Consider the following 24,574-nt stretch of genomic DNA (forward strand, 5'->3'; position numbering starts at 1 on the left):
TGCAACTATACAGTCAAACTGGAGGCCAAGCTCTCTCAATCCAAGACTGGAACAGTTAGTCATGAGGAGAAGGGAAACACTTGCACCACACTACCAGTCTCACATAGACCAGTCATATCTGCACCAGCAAATAACACACATAAATACACAAAAACATACTCGGAGGCTCTAAATAAAAATCTGCCAAAGCAGCAGAGACCTCCAAAGCAGACATCCAAGCAACCTCCACCCCCCAACAATAACCACGTATCACATACTTCACAAAGTCAGTGTGCCACGCAATCACAGCCCTTAAGGCTAAATAGCACACCCAATACACTAGTAATAAGTGACTCTATTGTCAGGCACACTGACGTCCCACTCACTAGACTGTACAAGGAGAAGGTTACTGTAAGCTGCCTGTCAGGTGCCAGGATCTGCCATGTAACACAAGCACTCAGGTCACTCCAGAACAGGTACAAATATGACTCTGTCATTGTCCACGTTGGTGTGAATGACCTGAGACGTACCTCCCTGGACTACATGAAAAGAGACATAGAGGAGCTCTCTGATCATGTAGCCCAGGCCGGTATGACCCTGACCCTGAGTAGCATCTTGCCCTCACTAAGAATGATTCCACAGTATAAAGTTAAAACGATCAAGTTTAACAATTGGCTAAGCTTTTGGTGTCATTCAAAGGGGATCCAGTGTCTGTCATCCTGGGATGACATGCTCGACAAGCCACGTTGCTTCACCAGAGACAGCTTGCACCTGTCACCCTTAGGCTTTCAAATACTGTCCAAAGCTCTTGCCACCCCCCCATAGTGCCTTTTTTAGGCAAGGTTCAAAAGACAAACTCACCTCTGTAAACAACACAAGAAACCAAAAACTGAGGGTAATGCTACTCAATGCCAGAAGTCTAAACCTCAAAATGCACGCACTCGAGGCACTCCTCAGTATGGAGAGAATCGATATCTGTGCAGTAACAGAAACCTGGTTCAAGGCTCCAGAGAGCACCCTAGCACTACCAGGCTATAACTCATACCATACCTTTCTGCCCCAGAACCCAATACAAAAGGTAGGGGTGTATCCATTTTCATCAAGGATACCCACACCTCCAAGTTAGTGGCACAGCACGAGGCCTCAGAGACCATCCATGTGCAACTAACAGTGGGCAAAGCTGCTTTTCAGATTGTAGCTTGCTACAGATCACCCACCTTGTCTCAGGACCCCCACTCAGCATTCCTGAGAACACTGGAAAATATGAAGGTCCTACCTAACACCATGATATTGGGTGATTTCAACTACCCAAACATTGACTGGGAAAACTACTCAAGTACTAACTCCTTTGCCCAATGCTTCCTAGAGTTTATAAACTCAAATGCCCTGGAACAACTGGTCACCACTCCCACAAGAGGTGGCAACATATTGGACCTGATCATCACCAACATGGAGGACCAATGTTCCACAGCAGAGGTAAACCTGTCACTGGTAAGATCAGACCATAAACTGATCATACTGGACATCCACATCCCGACCCCACCCCCAGTCAAGGGAACCACTGTGAAAAACTTTTCAAAAGCAAACTTCCCACTTCTCAAGACTGAGGTGGAAAGTTTCAAAGCCCCCTTCCTAAAGGATAATGCTGCCAAAACTACAGAATCCTTTACAAATACACTCTATGAGCCCCTACAGGAATACATGGATCGAGCCATCCCAAGTAAAACCAAGACCCACTCCTCCAAAAAGAGGAATCCAGTCTGGCTATACAACAGAAGGAGGAAATCATTACATGATAGAGCAAAATCCCAGAAAGGGAAGGCATCCCTGATCAGTATCAGAAAGAAACTACGATCCCTCATAAAATCATCCAAGGCCAGCTTCGAAAGAAAAATTGCCAAAGACTCTAAAAATAATCACAAAGCCTTCTTTAGCTATGTCGAGAATCTAGCTGGCAACTCTCAGATCTGCTCTGAGCTAGTGCAAAATGGCAAAAAATACACTGAACCAACTGACATTGCCAACATCCTGGCTGACAGGTTCATTGCAAGCTTTACCTTCCCACCCCCAAAATGGCCCATGTCCATCCCAAGAAAATGTAGAGCCCCAGATATCACAGACACACAGGCGAAAACAGCCCTTTTTCCAAAGCCAAAAATACAGCATCAGTGGGACCGGATGGTATCCCAGGCTGCGTCTTACACGTGCTCCAAAATGAACTAACCCCTCACCTAAATTCACTGTTCAAACTGAGCCTTACCACAGGCTATGTACCCAAAGAATGGTGTACAGCAACAGTTATCCCGCTCCACAAAGGTGGTGCCACAACAGATCTGGGAACTATCGCCCTATAAGCCTGACTAGCTTGGTCTGCAAAGCTATGGAGCGCATCATCATGGAACTCATTAACAGAGACATTGGGAATCTCCAGACACTGGACCCGACCCAATTCGGCTTTGTTAAAGGCAGATCTTGCTTCCTAAACCTAGTTGACTTCTTTGAAACAGTTACCAAGGCAATAGATAAGGGAAAGGTAGTCCACACAGCCTACCTTGACCTCGCAAAGGTCTTCGACACTGTTCCCCACTCTGGCATTATAGATAAGCTTACCAGTTTGAACATTAACCCCTATGTCATGAGATGGGTTGCCAGCTGGCTCATGGATAGAACTCACATGGTCAGAGTTGCGGGTGCTATGTCCGACTCTAAAACCGGTTACAAGTAGCGTCCCACAGGGCTCAGTCCTGGGACCCCTCCTGTTCGGTATATACTTCTCTGAGGTACAGGCAAGCATGGGAGGACTATGGCTGATCAAGTTTGCAGATGATTGCAAACTGGGGGCCATAATCAACTCTCCGGCTGACACAGACATCCTCCAGAAGGGTCTCATGAAGAAGAATACCTGCTGTCAGAATCATGGCCTCAAGCTAAAGGCCAAAAAGTGCATAGTCATCCCCTTTGGGAAAAACAAAGTGCCCACGAACTACCACATAGGTGATAATCCACTAAGTATGAAAGATGTAATTAGGGATCTGGGGACCCAAGTAGATAGCAACCTCTCCTTTGATAATCACATTGCCAAAGTGGTTAGAAAATCCTTCTATGTAGCCCACCTAATCACAAAAGGGTTCACATCTAGATCAAGAGAGGTTATTATTCCCCTCTACTCATCGCTCATCAGGCCCATAATAGAGTACAATGCCCCATTTGGGATGTACCTTACACGACACCTGCAACAGCTGGAAAGACCACAGAAGTACTTCACCAAGAGGATCATGGGCCTCAAACAGATGCTCAATGCAGCTTGACTAAAGAAACTTCAGCTCTACTCGGTTGCTTACTGCCTACTCAGAGGTGATCTCTGCCTGATGTACAAGGCCATGTCTAACCCGGAATTAATGGACATGCTCCACCTCAAGAAAACCAAATCTCTTAAAGCCATGCGGAATTTAAACCTCAGCACAACAATAAATAGGACATGCTGGTGGGATAGGTTCCTGTCCCAGAGACTTCCCTCACTCTGGAATAGAATCCCAGTCTATGTTAGGCAAAGCCCTTCACTGACTCTCTTCAAGAGAAATCTTGACGAATGGATGGAAAATCGTAAATTTACCCCTGGGATCACTTCCGTGGCCCTGCTGGACAGAGGCTCAGGAAACTAATCTAAAAGGGAGGCGAAAGCCAACACATTCTGACTAGGCTTATAAATGCCCTTGGGCAGATAGCCTAGTGCCTACCTATGAACCTATACACATATATATATATATATATATATATATATATATATATATATATATATATATATATATATACTTCCCTGGCATGGCATCTAATGAGGATGGCTGTGAAATGGGTATAGTTATCAAATCCATCAGTCTAGCCATCCTCATCTCCTTTTCCCATCATTCTGATATTCAACATCTCCAGCAAAGGCAAACACCAAACAAATGCTTGGTGTATTGATCATGGGCTTACCTTCACTGCCTTGAAATTCAGCATAGTTTATGTTGGTAAAGCTTGTATATGTACCATTTACCACACAGATAACTCACTCTGGCACAGTCACCAGATACTTGGGTCTCTATATTGCTGACAGATTCTCCTTTGACCACCATGCCTCTGTGGTTGTTTTAAAATCATTCTGCTTTACACAGCTTATCCTTTCTGGTATCTCCTGAAGTTCTGTATGTGTTATATCTTTACTGTATTCATCCTTTAGTAGGCCCATCACTACAAACAATACCCCCATTGGCACATACCTCACAAAGTACTGAAAACACCTCAAAATACTTCAATTTTTCCTCAAAAAAAAAAAAAAAGATCTTGAATCTCAGTAAGCCTAGCTACTCTGATGGACTGAAAGAGCTGTCTCTTTACAAAGTGTCTTACAAATTCCTGAAGGGGTTATGTCCACTAAAGTTCCCCTCCTGTGAATGGCCCAGCACTGTAAGATCACCATCACCACAATAAAACTTCTTATAAACCTATAGTATCACTTCAACAATACCAGACAGCATGGCAAGTACCTTAATGAATGAATTCCACATCTGTCATCTTGACATTATAGGTCAATACCAGCACTTTTCCTGCAACCTGTATAACCAGTTTGGATAAATGTAAGAATTCAGGACAAAGTCAATAAAAACAACAAATCCATTTTTTTTTAAATGGATTGTTTGCCCCTCCCTAAAGAAAAGTAAATATTCTTTTTTTTTCTCTTTCGTGAATGAAATCAGTGTTTTGTTTTTCTGACCTTGTTATATCTACCAGCAGGGAAAACTACTAATAGGAGTCTGGGTATGTTATGTACTAACTGATTAACATACAAAAATAATAATAATAATAATAATAATGTAGTACTTAAACTACTAATAGGAGTCTGTGTATGTTATGTACTGCCTGATTAACATACAAAAATAATAATAATAATAATGTAGTACTTAAACTACTAATAGGAGTCTGTGTATGTTATGTACTGCCTGATTAACATAAAATAAAAATAATAATAATAATGTATTACTTAAACTACTAATAGGAGTCTGTGTATGTTATGTACTGCCTGATTAACATACAAAAATAATAATAATAATGTAGTACTTAAACTACTAATAGGAGTCTGTGTATGTTATGTACTGCCTGATTAACATACAATAATAATAATAATAATGTAGTACTTAAACTACTAATAGGAGTCTGTGTATGTTATGTACTGCCTGATTAACATACAAAAATAATAATAATAATAATGTAGTACTTAAACTACTAATAGGAGTCTGTGTATGTTATGTACTGCCTGATTAACATACAATAATAATAATAATAATAATAATAATGTAGTACTTAAACTACTAATAGGAGTCTGTGTATGTTATGTACTGCCTGATTAACATACAATAATAATAATAATAATAATGTAGTACTTAAACTACTAATAGGAGTCTGTGTATGTTATGTACTGCCTGATTAACATACAATAATAATAATAATAATAATGTAGTACTTAAACTACTAATAGGAGTCTGTGTATGTTATGTACTGCCTGATTAACATACAATAATAATAATAATGTAGTACTTAAACTACTAATGGTAGTCTGTGTATGTTATGTACTGCCTGATTAACATACAATAATAATAATAATAATAATGTAGTACTTAAACTACTAATAGGAGTCTGTGTATGTTATGTACTGCCTGATTAACATACAATAATAATAATAATAATAATGTAGTACTTAAACTACTAATAGGGAGTCTGTGTATCTTATGTACTGCTTGATTAACATAAAAATAATAATAATAATAATGTAGTACTTAAACTACTAATAGGAGTCATGATGTTATGTACTGCCTGATTAACATACAAAAATAATAATAATAATAATAATAATGTAGTACTTAAACTACTAATAGGAGTCTGTGTATGTTATGTACTGCCTGATTAATATACAATAATAATAATAATAATAATGCAGTACTTAAACTACTAACAGGAGTCTGGGTATGTTATGTACTGCCTGATTAACATACAATAATAATAATAATAATAATGTAGTACTTAAACTACTAATAGGAGTCGGGGTATGTTATGTACTGCCCGAGTAACCTAAAATAAAAATAAATAAATAATAAAAATGTATTACTTAGGTCAGCTGTAGTTCATAGTACATTTTTTCAGCCAGTTTAGGTCTAAATCATTTACACACAAAACAGGTTCATACCCAAATGTGTCTCAGCATAGGCCTCAGCTTTAGTAAGCAATCTCTTTAAATGACAAAGAAGAACATTCACAAGTGGTGATGTTTAAATATGTGCAAACTGGTCCCTGTGCAATACAAACACAATCTATTAGCACATCATTTTATCGTTTATCCACCATCACCACTAGTTACAAGACAAAAAACAGCCAGTGGGGGGATTCACATCTGTGAAGATACTGAATACGATTGGCAGCCCTTCTCCGTCTTCTTATTGAAGTCTTGCTGCTAAATATTTAATTTACTTATATGTGTATCTATGCATATACATATTTATTTAATAAAACCAAAAAGTATTCAGTTTTTAGCCATAAACTATAAAGGTCCAATACACATGCACACAATCACCTCTTAGCTCTCCCGAATTTGGAGAAAACCATCTAATTTGTTCTCAAATTTTTGTTCTATCCCTCCTAAATTTGGAAATTATTTTGAGTTAATAGCATTAGTAAGAATACCTAATATGGAAGCTTTTCATCTAATTATTTTTTCTTTTTCCATAATTTTGAGGTAAAAGTTGAAATACATGACATATACATTCACATACAGATTGTGCTAGCACATATGCAGTTATTTACCACATTAGAAGAGTGGGCCACTCTTCCACCCCTTTTTCATGCTCCATCTTTTTACAGAACAAAAATCATGTTTATTACAGTCTTTTGCAGAAACTGCTTAGAACTAAAAAAAATGATTACACTCAAACCCAAGATAAATGTCTCCAATTATCTAATCAAAAAAGGGTCTGTAGCCATGGATATGACATTCCCATGATCACCATTACCAGCTTGGTGGATAAGGGCATCCTTAGGCAATGTACAAATTGCCTCATGTTTACTGACAACCAGTAAATTCTCATACAAACTGATATGGCATCCGAGAGATGTATTTACACAATGTCATTGGAGGCAAAGCCCTCATATAAAAGCACTCCTAATGTCAATAGTACACATACTGTACCATCACACACAATTCAAAGCAGACACAAGGGTGTAGCAAGCAAATTCCATTTTGTACTTACAATCTCGTAGTGCTAACCCTCTTGGACACTTATCATGTAAAAATGGATACATCTGTCAAAATGTTGCCTCCCAAGGACTAAATACAGTTACTTAAAATGTTCAGCTGTTCCCCCTAAAACTATTAAACATACTGTTTTTAGATTAGCAACATTGTACCTGTTGTTAAAGGCCCTCATTTAGACAGTGGTAGACATAATGTGGCCTAAAAATGTTGATTTGATGCTCAGAAAAAAAATGTACTTAGAGTGCAAATATTATGCCTGCCCACACCCTTGAGCAGACACAGACTCACATATGCTAAGGCACTTAAATGTAACCTAACTAAACCCCAAATACCTCCTAGATGAAGTACAAATAAACTCCCTCAGCAACCCTGAATGCACTCATTTAAAACAGCCATGTCAACACATACAGCCACATCTCATGGAGCCTCTATTTCTAAGACTGTAAGACAAACCACCACAGACTCCAACATTTTAGTCATTGGGGACTCCGTTGTGAGACACACTAATGTCCCTGTCACCAAGCTCAGTAAGGAGAAAGTCACGGTCAGTTGCTTATCAGGGGCCAGGATCCACCACATTAAGCATGCACTCAGGTCATTGAACCACAAGTGCCAGTATAACTCAGTCACAGTTCATGAGGGTGTAAAGGAACTGAGACATTCATCCCTAGATTATATGAAGAGAGCTCTCATGGTGCTTTTGGAATATGTATTTCAGGCTTGTATGAGCCTAGCAGTGAGCAGCATTTTACCTTCTACAAGGAAGATGCCACCATATGAAAAAAGATGAGTGACTTTAATAATTGGTTTAGTTTCTGGTGTCATTCTAAGGGGTGCAATATTTGTCAGCATGGAAGGATATACTACACAGACAGCGACTGAAGGTGTCTTGATTTACATCAGAAATAAATATACATCAAGGCTGGTCAAACATGAAAATTCACTTGAGCTTCTCTACATTCAAATCATCATAGGCAAAATCCAATACAACTTCCTTGCAAGCTATACGTCCCCTTCTCTGACCCAGGAAACCCATACCATGTACTTAAACTTATTAGAAACTCTCACCATCTAACCCAATACCATATTCATGGACAACTGTAATTACTCCACTATTAACTGGGAATCATATACGTCATCAAATGTTCAGGTACAGAGACTCCTGGATTTTGTAAACACAATCCCTGGACCAGATTGTCATTACACCAACAAGGGGTGCAACTGTACTGGATCTGATCCTAAGTAATATGGGAAAGTGCTGCACACCACCTAGTGTAGTCTTCTCTCGTAATGTCAGACCACAGAATAGTCTCATTTGAAGTAAAAATAAAACCTGAAATCCTAAATAACCCTGGAATGTTCAGGAACTACTCTGAAGACAATTCCTTACTATCATGTGATAACATAGCTAAATTTGAAGTCCCCATAAACCATAAGAACACTGCTGCCTATGCAGAACTTTTCACAGAAACCTTATACAAGCATGTTAATAGCTGCATAGAGACAGCTGTACCCACTAGGAAGAAGTAGAACTAACTCCAAAAACAAGCCACCGTGATGGAATCACATCATCAGTAGGCTGTATAACAGAAGAAAGAAAATCATGGCAAAAATTAGGAGTTGCAGCACCCAGCAGGATAAATGCACTCTCAAATTAAACAAACAAATCAGGCAGCAACTCTACCAAAGCCAAAGTTGAGATAAATTTGGCCTCCAGTCCAAGGATAGCAACAAAGAATTCTTTAGTTATGTCCACAACCTCAAAGTCAATACACAATTGTGTGCAGAGCTCATTGTAAGTGAAGCCACCTGTACTGAGCCAGAAGATATAGCAAACCTACAAGCTGACAAACTCAGCTATATGTGCTATGGAGATTACCTTAAGGTCCTATCATTCTAGTCTGTCTTCTACAGGCTTTTGAAGGGAGATCTATACCTAGCATACAAGGCATAGTCAGACTCCACTCTGATGGACCTTCTGCATATCTACAAAACAAACAGAGTCAGTATTACCCATTGTAAATCTTAAACCTTGCCTGTGATATAAATAGTTGATGCTGGAGAGATAGGTATGTATCACAGAGACTAAACCTTCTCTGAAATGGGCTCCCCATCCATGTGAAGCAGAGTTCTTCCCTAGCCCAATTTGTGTAACTTGTATTACCCAGTGTGTGTGTGTGTGTGTGTGTGTGTGTGTGTGTGTGTGTGTGTGTGTGTGTGTGTGTGTGTGTGTGTGTGTGTGTGTATAAAAGTGGTTTGCAGACACAGGAAGAAAAATAAAGGCAAAGGCACCAAGTTATGGAAAAGTTCACAATACAAATAATAAGATCACAAAGGGGGAACACAGAAAAGATAATTAAAGCAGAAGTTATGAAATACCTGCAAAGGATTTAGTGTAGAAAGTCTAACACAGGTTATGCGACAACATGATGGAACAATGAGTACCCCAAGAAAGGAGAAACAGGAGGAGCAGGAGACATGTGAAGAAGAAATATGGACACGGGAAAGAGAGATTTAATATAGTGCAATATGCATGCAAAGGAGAAAGCAAAACTAATCAATACAAAAAGACCAGCACCAAGGATATTTGAAGAGAAATATAGACAAAAGCATCCAAATATGGAAAATTTTACAATACAAATATAAGAAAACAAAGAGGGAAAGCAGAAAGGAGGATTAACAATGAAGGAGTTAAATAAGTAGAAACTGAGGTTGTGGATTACCTGCGAAGTGAAGGATTTACTGTAGAAAATCTAATTGTGCTAACACCAAAGCAGGATAGAATACTGAATCCCCAAACTGAGGAGAAATCAGTGGAATGAGAAATATTTGATCATTTGTCATATGAAGCTACTTTGGAGCCTTTGGTGGGAAACCAGTGTAAAAGTTCCACTGAAGTTGCACAAGAAGGGAAGGAACAGGAAACTGTGGCATCTGTGATGTGGTCAATGTTGTCAATTGATAGGTCATTGAGTTCCCATATGAAAAAGTAATGTATGACACGGGATGAAACTGAAGAGAATATGGTACAATGAAGATGCTCTGGAACTTTCTGTAGAATGCTCACAGGGAATGGAGAATAATGAATGTTACTTTGGGTTAGACAAAAATGATCAAAGTGGAGAGTTGCTTGATTTAATAGACATGGATAAACATATTAAGATCAATGAAAGAAATAGACTACAGAAAAGTGTGATAAAACAAATGAACACAGTAATCAGGACTGTTCATAGAAATTCATGCAATATAACAGAAGAAAATAAGGCCTGTTACTGTGAAGATAAATTGATAACAGCCTTACCAGAAAAACACAGGGCAGTATGGGAAAGGAAGGGGAGAAATCAAATGCCATAATGGAAGTATCTGATAGAGAAAACTACAAAGCAATTGAAATAAGAAGTGTCACTGTTACAAGAGTACAGAAGAGGGAACAGATCAACAAAAATACTCAGAAAGATAGAAGTGCTAAAAATGATGCACAGTATCAGAACATATCTGGCTCTATAGCACACTATTGTGAACAGTAAACATATCAGCACAGGCCTAACAATGTAGAAGATTTGCAAGTAAATATAAAGGAAAAGTACAAAATAAGCAATTTAATGATGACCCAAAAAGTTTAATAGAGAATTGGGAAACATAGCAAAGGAATTGAAATTTCCACCCCCCAAAAGAAGAAAAAGACACTTTTTGGAGTAATATCTATGAAGATCCTGTGGAACACAACAAAGATGTTGAATAGATAAAAGTAGTAAGAAAAAGAATAAGTTCACATGTACAGGATATGAAATGGGATGAAGCAACAGACAGAGAAATTAAAACAAAATGAAGAAAACTTCAAACTGGAAAATCCCAAACCCAGATGCAGTACCTAACTTCTGGATAAAAGTATTAACATATTTACATGAATATTTAGCCATTACTAAGAACTATTTATATGCACACCCCAAACAGACATCAACCTGGTTAACAGGAAAAACAATGCTCCTTCTCAAGAGGGAACCTACAAACTACCCTAAAAACTATAGACCAATAACTTGCCTTTGGATGATGTATAAATTAAAGGCTGGAACTGATGCTGATAGAGTTTATAGTCATTTAGAAGAAAACTCCATCATAGCAATAGAACAAAAGGATAACTCTCTACCACCCTCATCTACAAAATCATCCAAAAACTTAAGCCTTGTACTCCTTCTGCCGACCAGCTACCGCCCGAATACTTACAAAAAGCAGCCAAAGTAATTGCCTATCCCATATCCATCCTTATAAATAGAACCATTAATGAGGGAAGCGTCCCAGACATCTGGAAAATCTCCCCCTACATAAAGGTGGTAACTCTAATGATTATTCTAACTACAGGCCTATAGGCCTTTTATCACCCTTAGCAAAAATTGTGGAGAAATGCATACACCGTCAGCTATTAGAGCATTTAACTCTACATAACATACTATCTAAATGCCAACATGGCTTTATACCATTTCATAGCACTACTACTGCCCTCCTATCCTTCACAGATTCTAGCAATAGAAACCGCAATAAAAACATCATCTTATCAGCTTTCTTCATCGATCTGTCAAAAGCTTTTGACATGGTAAACCACTCCCTTCTAATAAATATTCTTGAATCCCTTTCCCTTAATACTCATGCTGTTAATTGGTTCAAGTCCTACCTCAGCAATAGGCAACAGGCAGTTCTTAGGGGGAACAATCTATCATCCCACCTGCCAGTCAGCCTTGGAGCCCCTCAGGGCTCCATTCTGGGACCTCTTCTTTTCTCACTATTCATTAACGACCTCCATATAGCAATTCCTCAAGCCACGTGCATACAATACACAGACAATTCTACACTCCTATGTTCAGCTACCTCCCCACTAGAACTACAATCCCTGACTCAGAAGGTATTCAACACAGTAGAGACGTGGTTCTTGAAACGCTGCCTCCTTCTAAATGCCAAAAAAACTAAGCCCCTACTCTTTACACCTACCAATAAGTCCTCCCCTGTAGATTTCTCAGTCAGCTCCAAAAACGGCACCTGTGTATCTACCGACTCTACCACTAAACTGTTAGGAATTACAATTGACAGTAACCTTTCTTTTGACAGCCATATAAACAACTCTATCAAAACTGTAAACAAAAAATTGGGCTCCTTATATAGAATCAAACCCCTCTTAAATCCAACAGCCAGAACTACAATTGCTCACTCTCATTTAATCTCAACTCTTCTGTACGCCTCACCCATATATACTAACCTAAAACAAATAATCTTATCAAACTAGCTAATTCCTACAATAACATCGCCAGATTTGCCACTGGCAATCCCTTCAGAACTCACCACGGCCTGAACCTACAACAGCTGGGCTGGCTAGAACTACAAAACCAGCTGATATTTTCCCAACTCACCATTGCCCACAAGATATTTTACCATCCTAACAACACTCCTATACTCTCTGACCTCATAATCCCCTACAAAAATTTAAATTCACTTCGCTCTTCTAGCAAATTTCTAGCTAGCATAAGCAAGTCTAACAACTTGGCAGGTGATTCCCTGTTCTCTAACACTGCAGTAAAAACTGGAACCTTCTACCAAGTGAACTAACTCTACTCTCTTCCCTTCCTCTCTTTAAACAAAACCTCAAAACACATTGGTTATGCCTATGCAGCAACCCTGACTAATCTTTGTTTCTACATTTATTCAGTAACTTCAACTAGTAAACTTAAAACAATGTACTGAATGTATTCAATCCTTATGTACTGTAATTACCTCATGTATCATACTGTCTTATAACATGTCTTATTATGTACTGTAATTACCTCATGTATCATACTGTCTTATAACATGTCTTATTATGTACTGTAATTACCTCATGTATCATACTGTATAATAACATGTCTTATTATGTACTGTAAATGACCTCATGTATCATACTGTCTTATAACATGTCTTATGTACTGTAAATTACCTCATGAATCATATTGTCTTATAACATGTCTTATTATGTACTGTAATTACCTCATGTATCATACTGTCTTATAACATGTCTTATTATGTACTGTAAATTACCTCATGTATCATACTGTATAATAACATGTCTTATGTACTGTAAATTACCTCATGTATCATACTGTATAATAACATGTCTTATTATGTACTGTAAATGACCTCATGTATCATACTGTATAACAACATGTCTTATTATGTACTGTAAATTACCTCATGTATCATACTGTCTTATAACATTTCTTATGTACTGTAAATTACCTCATGTATCATACTGTCTTATAACATGTCTTATTATGTACTGTAATTACCTCATGTATCATACTGTATAATGTCTTATTATGTACTGTAAATTACCTCATGTATCATACTGTATAATATGTCTTATTATGTACTGTAAATTACCTTATGTATCATACTGTCTTATGTCTTATTATGTACTGTAAATTACCTCATGTATCATACTGTATTATAGCATGTCTTATTATGTACTGTAAATTACCTCATGTATCATACTATCTTATAACATGTCTTATTATTTACTGTAAATTACCTCATGTATCATACTGTCTTATAACATGTCTTATTATGTACTGTAATTACCTCATGTATCATACTGTATAATAATATGTCTTATTATGTACTGTAAATTTCCTCATGTATCATACTGTCTTATAACATGTCTTACTATGTACTGTAAATTACCTCATGTATCATACTTGTCTTATAACATGTCTTATTATGTACTGTAAATTACCTCATGAATCATACTGTCTTATAACATGTCTTATTATGTACTGTAAATTACCTCATGTGTCATACTGTCTTATAACATGTCTTATTATGTACTGTAAATTACCTCATGTATCATACTGTCTTATAACATGTCTTATGTACTGTAAATTACCTCATGTATCATACTGTCTTATAACATGTCTTATTATGTACTGTAATTACCTCATGTATCATACTGTATAACAACATGTCTTATTATGTACTGTAAATTACCTCATGTATCATACTGTATAATAACATGTCTTATGTACTGTAAATTACCTCATGTATCATACTGTCTTATAACATGTCTTATTATGTACTGTAAATTACCTCATGTATCATACTGTCTTATAACATGTCTTATTATGTACTGTAAATTACATCATGTGTCATACTGTATAATAACATATCTTATTATGTACTGTAAATTACCTCATGTGTCATACTGTCTTATAACATGTCTTATGTACTGTAAATTACCTCATGTATCATACTATATAATAACATGTCTTAATATGTACTGTAATTACCTCATGTATCATATTGTATAATAACATGTCTTATGCACTGTAAATTACCTCATGTATCATACTGTCTTATAACATGTCTTAGTCGGTATGTCACTTTTAGTATTATATTTCTTAATTTTTATTATTACTTCTGTATTTTTAAATCCTTTCATTTTCATTGTGATTATAATTGTTTTTAGATTCATTGTGCTACTACTGGACCTTTTCTCTCCGGGCCTCAACTGAAAATGGAAATATATCCAGTTAGACAAGCCTGGTTAACAAATGTAAAATAAAAATAATAAAATAAATAAAATAACAAAAGTCATATGGAACAAAGGATCATTTGTTGTTAAAGACATAATGTAGAACTGTAAAAAGGGGAAGAATCTAAGTCTGGCATGGATAGACCACAAAAAAGCATTTGCCAGCATCCCATACTCATGGATAAAAGTGTGCTTACAAATGTATAAGATACACCCTACGCTGATCGATTACGAAAATAAAATTGCCAAAGATTCCAAAAACAACCACAAGGCATTCTATAGTTATGGCAAGAATCTAAATGGCAATGCTCAAATATGCTCTGAGCTACAACAGAATGGCATTAAATATACTGATCCTAAGGATATTGCCAATATCCTGGCAGATCGATTTAGTGCCAGTTTTACCCCGCTTTCACCCCCTAAAGGGCCCATCTCAATACCAAAAGATTGCTAAATTCCGGTAATCACAGCCACACAGGTAGAAACCTCACTCTCCAAAGCTAAGAATACAGCATCCATGAGACCAGATGGCATCCCGGGCTGTGTACTACATGAACTACAAAATGAACTGCCACCTCACCTAAGTGTCATGTTTAATCATAGCCTCACCTCAGGCTTCATGCCCACTGAGTGGTGCACAGCTACAGTTATCCCACTCCACAAGGTGGGATCCGCTTTGGATCCCAGGAACTACTGTCCCATCAGTCTGGCGAGCCTGATCTGCAAGGGCATGGAACACATTATCATGGAACTTATAAACAAAGACATTGGCAACCTTCAAACACTGGACCCCACCCAGTTTGGGTTTGTGAAGGGCCAATCTTGTCTCCTGAACCTGATTGACTTCTTCGAATCAGTCTCCAGAGCTGTGGATGAGGGTAAGGCGGTCCACGCAGCCTATCTGGACCTCACCAAGGCCTTTGACACCATTCCCCACTCTGGAATGATAGATAAATTTACTAAGCTGGGCATAAATCCCTACGTCACTCGATGGGTTGCCAACTGACTTACTGACAGAACCCAGACTGTAAAAGTAGCCGACTCCAAATCCAGCTCCAGACAAGTGACAAGTAGAGTACCTCAGTGTTCAGTCCTGGGACTGCTCTTGTTTGGCATCTACTTCTCTGAAGTACAGGCCAACACTGAGTGACTCTGGCTAACAAAGTTTGCAGATGACTGCAAACTGGGAGCCATTACTGGATCCCCAAATGATGTGGATATTCTAAAAAAAGGGCCTTACAGAAACAGATGCTTGGTGCCAGAGCCCTGGGCTCAAGTTTAATGCCAAGAAATGTATAGTTATCCCCTTTGGGAAAAAACATGTACCCATGAATTACCACATAGGTGGCAGTACACTAAACACCGAAAGTGTGATGAGAGACTTGTGGAAGCAGGTGGACAGTGGTCTCACCTTTGATAACCACATTGCCATAACAGTCAGGAAATCCTTCTATGTGGCACACCACATCACTAAGGGCTTTTCATCCAGAAAAAAGGAGGTCATTGTCCCACTGTACTCATCCCTCATTAGACCCATTATAGAGTACAATATCCCATTTGGTATGTACCTCACAAGACATCTGCAACAGGTGGAAAGGCTGCAGAAATACCTCACTAAAAGAATCACAGGCCTAAAGCAGATGCCCTATGCTGACCATCTAAAAAAACTCCAGCTATACTCTGTGGCATATTGTCTACTCAGAGGCGATCTCTGCTTAACATACAAGGCCATGTCAAACCCTGAGCTGTTGGACATGCTCCACTTAAAGAAATCCCAATCCCTCAGAGCCACACCCTCCAGGGATCTAAACCTTGTCATCACAATGAACAAAACATGCTGGAGGGATACATTCCTGACCCAGAGACTCCCCATACTCTGCAATAGACTGTCCATACATGTCAAGCAGAGCGCCTCCTCAGCCCTCTTCAAAAGGAACATTGACGATTGGATGGGAGATGGGAAATTCACCCTGGGGATCATGTCAGTCGCCCTGCTAGACAGGGATCCAGGGAAGTAAATATTGAGGGAAGAAATATCAAGGGAATTGTTATGGCTAAGCTTGTATAGGCACTAGGGCCGATAGCCTAGTACTAACCTATGAACCTATTACAGTGACCATGAAACAGTGTCAAACCACTTTGCAGTTAAGCTATGATAAAGGACAAATTATTATTCCAGAGATAAAAATTCAAAGGGATATTTCAGGGTGACTCTCTGTCACTGCTGCTCTTTAGTCTTGCCCTTAACCCATTAAGCTGTCCACTTAACACATTAGACCATGGCTACAATTTCACTCCCAGGAAACAAAGTGTAAGAACTTCTTTTAGAGGGATGCTCTAATACTATATATATATATATATATATATATATATATATATATATATATATATATATATCGGTGTTGAGTGGGAATGGAAATCAAACCAGAATTAGATAAAAATTACGTAGCAACTGAATGTGGCAAAAAACAAAAAAAATAATATAAGGTGAAGGATCAGATGAGATGGCAAGAAATGTGGAAAATGCATAAATATAGTTGCAAGTATTGAAAACTCTTGGAACAACCTCATGTCGATCAGGAATGAACCCAGGAATGGTTAAGGAGAGTTGAATTTAAACCAAAAGATGAAAAGATAATATTGGCATCTGAAGATAATGGACTAGATAGACATTGGTTTACAATGTCCATTTAACATGTGGAAGAAACAGACAAATGCAGGTTCAGTAAAACAGAACTGGGAACAGTCACACATCATGTTTGCTGGGTGTGACACACTAATGGCAGGACTGTATAATGAAAGGCATAATAATGTGGCAAGAGTGTTGCATTGAGGATTGTGCAAACATTATAATATTGAAATAGCCAAGAAACATTGGAAACATGAGCCACAAAGCATTATAGAAATGAAGTTTATATCACATGGGATCACCCATCACCAAAAGTTGCATAAATTGATGCAAGAAAGCCAGATATAGTATAGTCCATGAAAAGAAGACAACAATTAACCTTTATGACTGAATTTGCTACACAGAGTGACTACAGTAGTCTTTTGTTTTAGGTTTCAACCTCTTAGCACAAAACATCTGGACAAAGGCAAAAATAACAGGGGGCAACATCCCAAAAATAGGGACATATTTTAATTACTGCTCTTATAAACTTAGACAGTTGCTACAATATAATGTTTTGTGTTACCATGCATTTTCTGAAGAATATGAAGTCTGAAACTCAAATGTCTATCATTATTTAGTGAATTCTATCCTAATTGATTTGTCACAAAAATCCAGAAAACTGTAAATTTTATGAGGAACAGACCAAAATATGAGGCACAAATCTGAACATTCTGTGACAATCTAGACAGTTGAGATGTATGGTTTTCATACAGTGATACAAAGTGATAAAATACCACAATTTACAAGCAGCAAGCTGACTGAGGTTTCTTTTTCGGGGGATAAACTCTTGGCTAGGCTTGTAAGAGCCCCAGGGCAATTAGCCAAATAACTTCCTATTATCCTATGAAATTAAGGCAAAGTAGAGGAAGGGCAGCCAGACAGTTCCAATAGTAGTTGGAGCAATGGGTCTTATCAAACAGAATTTGCAATCATACTTACAGATGTTAATGATACATGTAAATCCATATGAATTGCAGAAGGAGTGAATATGTTGTACATTGCAGGTGCTGCGAAGTGCGTTAATAGCTAACACCAAAAATTGAAACAATATGAATATGGCCCACCTCATAAATAAGGGCATTTTGTCCAGGAACAAGGAGGCCATAACATCCATGTACTCCACCTTTATCAGACCCATTATTGAGTACAATGCCCACCTTGTCAAGTACATGCAATAGTTGGAAAGACCACAGAGGTTCCTGACCTGGAAAATCTAGGGTCTCAAACACCTATCCTATACAGATAGGCTAAAACCCCTGTCCCTCTACTCAGTCTCATACAGACTGCTCAGAGGTGACCTGTGTCTGGCATACAAGGTCATTTCAGACCAAGCTTTGATATAGTTGCTGCATATCCGTGAGACAAACTCCACCAACCCACAGGCAAGGCCTTAACCTGGTCTGTGACATTAATATAACTTGTTGGTGGGATATATTTGTGTACCAAAGACTCCCCCATCTGTAGAATAGACTCCCTCTCCATGTCAAGAGTACATCTCTAGTCCTCTTTAAGAGGAACCTGGATGACTGGATGGAAAACAGAAAATATACCCCTGGGATCCCACCTGTGTCCCTGCTGGACAGGGGGAAACAAGTGTTGACTTTGAGGGAACAGGGGCAAAATTCTTGGCTAGGCTTATAAGGGCCTCTGGGCCAATAGTCTGGTATCACCCTATGAACCTATGAACAACTAGTATCAAGGCACTTCGTTTGCATGATAAATGACAAAACTGGGGATTATTATGGATCACAAATTATTATGATTCAAATACCACTTTACGGTGTGAAACATAACAGTCCTATATCCCTATGTATGCGTAACAAATCAGACACTAAAGCTACTGCATCAACAACTGGCTAAATGTGTAATTATAGACCTGCCTTGTCCCACCTGAATGCATGGCCTTGACAGCTCATTCACAGTGCTACTTGCAGTGACCCAGGTATGTGCATGGTATTAATTACAAATGAGTGCAATGTTTATCAGGATTTCTTACTGTGAAATCTGAGTGATTCAGAAATAGTAATGAGTTGAGATCTAAGTAACATACTCCTTGAGCCCAGACAAGTGAATCTGCACAATGCAACATTAGGGTAAGCAGAGAGAACCATCACCCTATGGAAAAATTTCATAGAGCAGCAAGTTCAGTACCTGCCACAGCCAAATCTGTCATGTATACCCGCTTTGAATTGCTATTGTGTTGTTCACCATAGTGTTAAATAAGTTTGAAAATATTTTTTACATGTTTTAGGAAACTGCATTGATCTTTGTACTGCAAGAGTAAGGTATCACAAACATTTTTAGCAAGTCCTTAAACATGAACACAAACATTCAACTAGGTTCAAATATGCAGTGGGTGCAGGACTGAATTGCTCTCCTATATTGCTTTGCCTTATTAGCATACATTGATATGCTCATCTTAATAATGTTCCTCACAAAGTTTATATTTCTGAATTGCACATACCATGTGTTTGGCTGTTGCTCATGCAGAGTTTTTAACACAATGCTGTAAAGTTTTATGAGTCATGATTATAGCTTAAAGGTCTTACACAAAGAAAACAAACAGCAGATCAGTTATCAGTGTTAAATGTAATTAGAAGGAACAATAAGGCACATCGAGAGGGGAGAGAAGGTTTTGGTGATTGTTACAGTAATTTTACTCGAAGGTTCACTGTTTTCTGCATTTGGAAATTTAGAAAAGGTTAGCGTGAGGATGCATTAATGTACATTTTGTACTTTAACACTTGGTGCAAGGTTAACTGTGTCTGTGGCTCATTACATTTTGACACATTCATTTTTATTTTAAGTCAACAGGAGCACAGATTGTGCAGAGGTATGGAGTCAGCAGTCATCAGGCGGCAAATGCCTTGATTCTGAGCATGATAAAGCCTTGCTGGAGAAGATCATGATTACAGGACATCTGGTACCAAGTGAAAGCAAACATCATAACTGTATTATGGAAAACAAAGTTGAATTTGGCAAGAAAACTGAAATGGAAATGCATCTAGAACCTCAAGAAGGAAAAGAGCCATGCAGGCTTAATCATAGTGATAATTTAATGCTCCACGTTAGTGGCCTGACTGATAAGTTAATTCACATTGGCAAAGGAAGAATGAATATGCCAACAATGCATAAGCAAGTATACAATGGAAAAAAACAATATAAATATGCCATACATGACAAGGGTTTCACAGGTAAAGTAAAATTAGCAGCAAATAACATTACTCATACTAGACAGAAACACTTAAAATGTACCAGCCATGAAAAACATTTTAAACAGAAGTCAAGAGTAGAAAAACATCAGTATACACACACTGAGCAGAAACCTTATAAGTGTGCTACATGTGGAAAGGGGTTTACACGGAAGGATGCCATGGTAAGTCATCAGTACACACACACTGGGCCGAAACCGTACAAGTGTTCTACATGTGGAAAGGAGTTTACACGGAAGGATGCCATGGTAAGTCATCAGTACACACACACTGGGCAGAAGCCTTATAAGTGTGCTACATGTGGAAAGGGGTTTACACGGAAGGATGCCATGGAAAGTCATCAGCATACGCACACTGGGAAGAAACCTTACAAGTGTGCTATGTGTGGAAAGGGGTTTATACAGAAGGTTTCCATGCTACAACATGAACATACCCACACTGGTCTGAAACCTTATAAGTGTGCTACATGTGGAAAGGGGTTTACACAGAAGGTTGCCATGGTAAGACATGAGCATATCCACACTGGTCTGAAACCTTATAAGTGTGCTACATGTGGAAAGGGGTTTACAAGCAAGGATGTAATGGAGAGACATGAGCATATTCACACAGGTCTGAAACCTTATAAGTGTGCTACCTGTGGAAAGGAGTTTATACGGAAGGGTGCCATGAAAAGTCATCAGTATACACACACTGATCTGAAACCTTATAAGTGTACTACATGTGGAAAGGGGTTTACACCGAAGGCTTATTTGATAAGACATGAACATATCCACAGTGGTATGAAACCTTATAAGTGTGCTACATGTGGAAAGGGGTTTATACTGAAGGGTACCATGGTAAGACATCAGTATATCCACAGTGGTCTGACACCTTATAAGTGTGCTACATGTGGAAAGGGATTTACACAGAAGGATACCATGATAAGACATGAGCATATTCACACTGGTCTGAAACCTTATAAGTGTGCTACATGTGGAAAGGGATTTATACAGAAGGTTGCCATGGTAAGACATGAGCATGTCTCTCACCCCTCCTGACCTCCTCTGAGCTACCCCCACTTTCTCTATCCTTTCTCACCCATAAGTCTACGAATATACTATATTACTCCCTCCTATGCCTTACACAGCATAGGAATTTCTAATCCACCCAAAATTTTAATTCCATCTTCTCAGGTTGTTCAAAACCAATTATTATTCTGTACTATAAAGATAGATTGATACTACTAACACTACATCAACTTGATCTTTGTTAATATTAGAGTAGTATAATATATTAGAGTTGTATAATACTTTTTACTTAATTTCTGATGATCCTGCTTGTATAATTATAGTAAGTCTGTATTAGTTCATATTTGATTGTTTTTGATTTTTGTTTTGTTTTGTTTTGATTTCAATTTGTACATCTGTAAATGGAGCTTTTCTCCCCGGGCCTCCATTGAAAAAGGGCTCATCTTGGCCCAATGGACTCTCCTGGTTAACAAACTGTAAATAAATAAAAATAAATAAATAAAATATCCACACTGGTCTGAAACCTTATAAGTGTGTTACATGTGGAGAGGGTTTTACACAGAAGTTTGCCATGGTAAGACATGACTATGCACACAGTGGTCTGGAAAAACATGAAATTATCCACATGGATCAGGTCCCAGTGGAGACAAGTTGGTAAGTAAAGGACAGTAGTATTGCTGAAAATGAATTCATCCTCAAGTCTCAGTGAGTACTCACCTTCAGGAGGTGGATCCTGTTTTTCACAAAATCTCACCAAGACAACATTGATATATAGACTGTATTTATATAGTATATGTCATGGACAGAAGTAGGTCAAAAATTTAAAAAAGATAGCTGGGTGCACAAGACCCAGGATAAAAAAGTGCCCAATCCTGGGAGGCGCACTGGTGCCAGGAATGGAAATAAATGACAGTGTAGAATCCTCAAAATATGGAAACATTCCTACAAATGGGGACAGGCCAGGCCCAGAGGGAGGATGGTCCAACTGTTGTAGAAGGAAGTAACAGTCCACAAAAAAAAAATCACAAAACTTGATAGACCAAAGAAGAGCCATAAAGATGATAGTCCACTCTGTTGAGGATAAGAAATAAATTGGGTATTGTTACTATTATGCAAAATGCCCAGAATTTCCAGATACAAGATATGCAAAAAGATTAAAAGAGAAATTAGAGGAAAGAAAAATACTCCCACAAGAAAAACTGTCATAAGCTTCAAATAAAAAGTTGTGTTCATTAATACAACAGATTTGTGAAAAAAATTATATGGACCAAGAAACTTTGATCTGTTTGGAAAAAGAAGCATCTGAGGAAGTGTGAAAAGTGTAAGAAAGAAATACGAACATGGGAAAGAGAGATTTGATATGATGCAATATTTAGGCAAATATGAAAGCCAAATTTATCAATATAAAGAAGGAAGCCCCAAAGATATTTGAAGGGAAATACAGGAAAAGGCACCCAGATACAGAAACTTTCACAATAAAAAATAATATCTCAAATAGGGAATGAAGAAAAGAAGATTAGCAATGTAGAAGTTAAAAAAATGGAAGTTGAAGTTATGGAGTGCCTACAAAGTAAAGGATTGTATGTAGAACATCTAACACAGATTACATAACAGCATGATGGAATGAGTCCCCAATGTAAGGAGAAACAGAAAGATCCAGAGACATCTGAACAAGAAATATGGACATAGGAAAGAAAAAGAGATTTAGTATGGTGCAATATCTATGCAAAAGAGAAAGCAAAACTAATCAATATAAAAAGAGCAGCACCAAAGATATTTGAAGAGAAATACAGTCAAAGGAATCCAGACATGGAAAACTTTACAATACAAAAAATAAGAAGACAACAAGGAAAAGTAGAAAAGGAAATTAGTAATGGAGATGTTAAAAAAATAGAAACTGAGGTTATGCAGTACCTCCAAAGTGAAGGATTCAGTAGAAAATCCAATTCAGAAAGCACCACAACAGGATAGAGCAATGGACCTCCAAATTAAGGGGAAAGCAGTGGAACAGGAAGCAATTGGTCAGGTGCCATATGAAGATATTTTGGAGATGTCTATAGGAAACCAGTATAAATAGCAGCAAAGCACTTATACCAACATGAAAATGCAAGTCCACTGTTTGGCACAATAAAGGTTGTCCTCCAATACCACAGTACTATAGAAAGGCGAACTCTTACAAAGTAGAACCAAAGCTCTTTATTTCCACATAAAACACACAGATTGAGCACGCTTTCATCTTGTATCGCGAGCCTTCATCAGAATCTATAAATACAAACATATCACATTCTTTAAATATGCTCCCAAAGAATTCAATGATTCAGTTAATAAAATTCAAATCAATTATGTTGTTAATCCAATCCAAATCAATTTATGTATATAAATATATATATCTCACATTAAAAAAACATTGTTAAAATACCATTGTTGAAGTTCATATAGCCCTGTCGGCATAATAAAATCATATTATGTATATTATGTATATATACATAAAACTCTAATAAATATCTGAATAAATAAATAAGTAAATACCAGATAGTAATAATTATGAAGACTAAAACTAGATGTGGTGAATATGTAATACCCTTGAACAGTGTAAAGAAATATATAAAAACACATATTATTGAAACAATAATAATAAATACTAATTAATAAAATTAATTAGTAATAAATAAGTAATGCAAAATTGTTTACAGTAAACAAATATGACAAAGTTATCCAAAATATTAAATATTAATACAAATTAATAAAGTTTAATAAATATTAAAAATAATGTAGTATAATATGTATAATGTTAATACTTATGTATTCTTTTTAAAATTCTTTTTAGGATTCAATGATAGTAGTTTCAAGGCAGGTTTTATCGAGATATGGTCA

The 24,574-nt window shown here is 37.5% G+C and overlaps 1 protein-coding gene across 1 annotated transcript in view; it reads left to right on the plus strand.

The window, feature by feature from the left end:
• LOC122798649 (zinc finger protein 615-like) overlaps window positions 1-22,113 on the plus strand; it is a 386,097-nt gene extending 363,984 nt beyond the window's left edge. Inside the window, exon 4 of the mRNA XM_044067732.1 lies at window positions 20,289-22,113. Coding sequence (XP_043923667.1) covers window positions 20,289-21,730 — 1,442 coding nt within the window. The 3' untranslated portion in view covers window positions 21,731-22,113. The remainder of the gene's footprint in view (window positions 1-20,288) is intronic.
• Window positions 22,114-24,574: the final 2,461 nt, after the last annotated feature.

This window comes from Protopterus annectens, chromosome 3.part1 (assembly GCF_019279795.1).
Source record: "Protopterus annectens isolate FY-2018-M chromosome 3.part1, PAN1.0, whole genome shotgun sequence".
Lineage (NCBI taxonomy): Eukaryota > Metazoa > Chordata > Ceratodontiformes > Protopteridae > Protopterus > Protopterus annectens.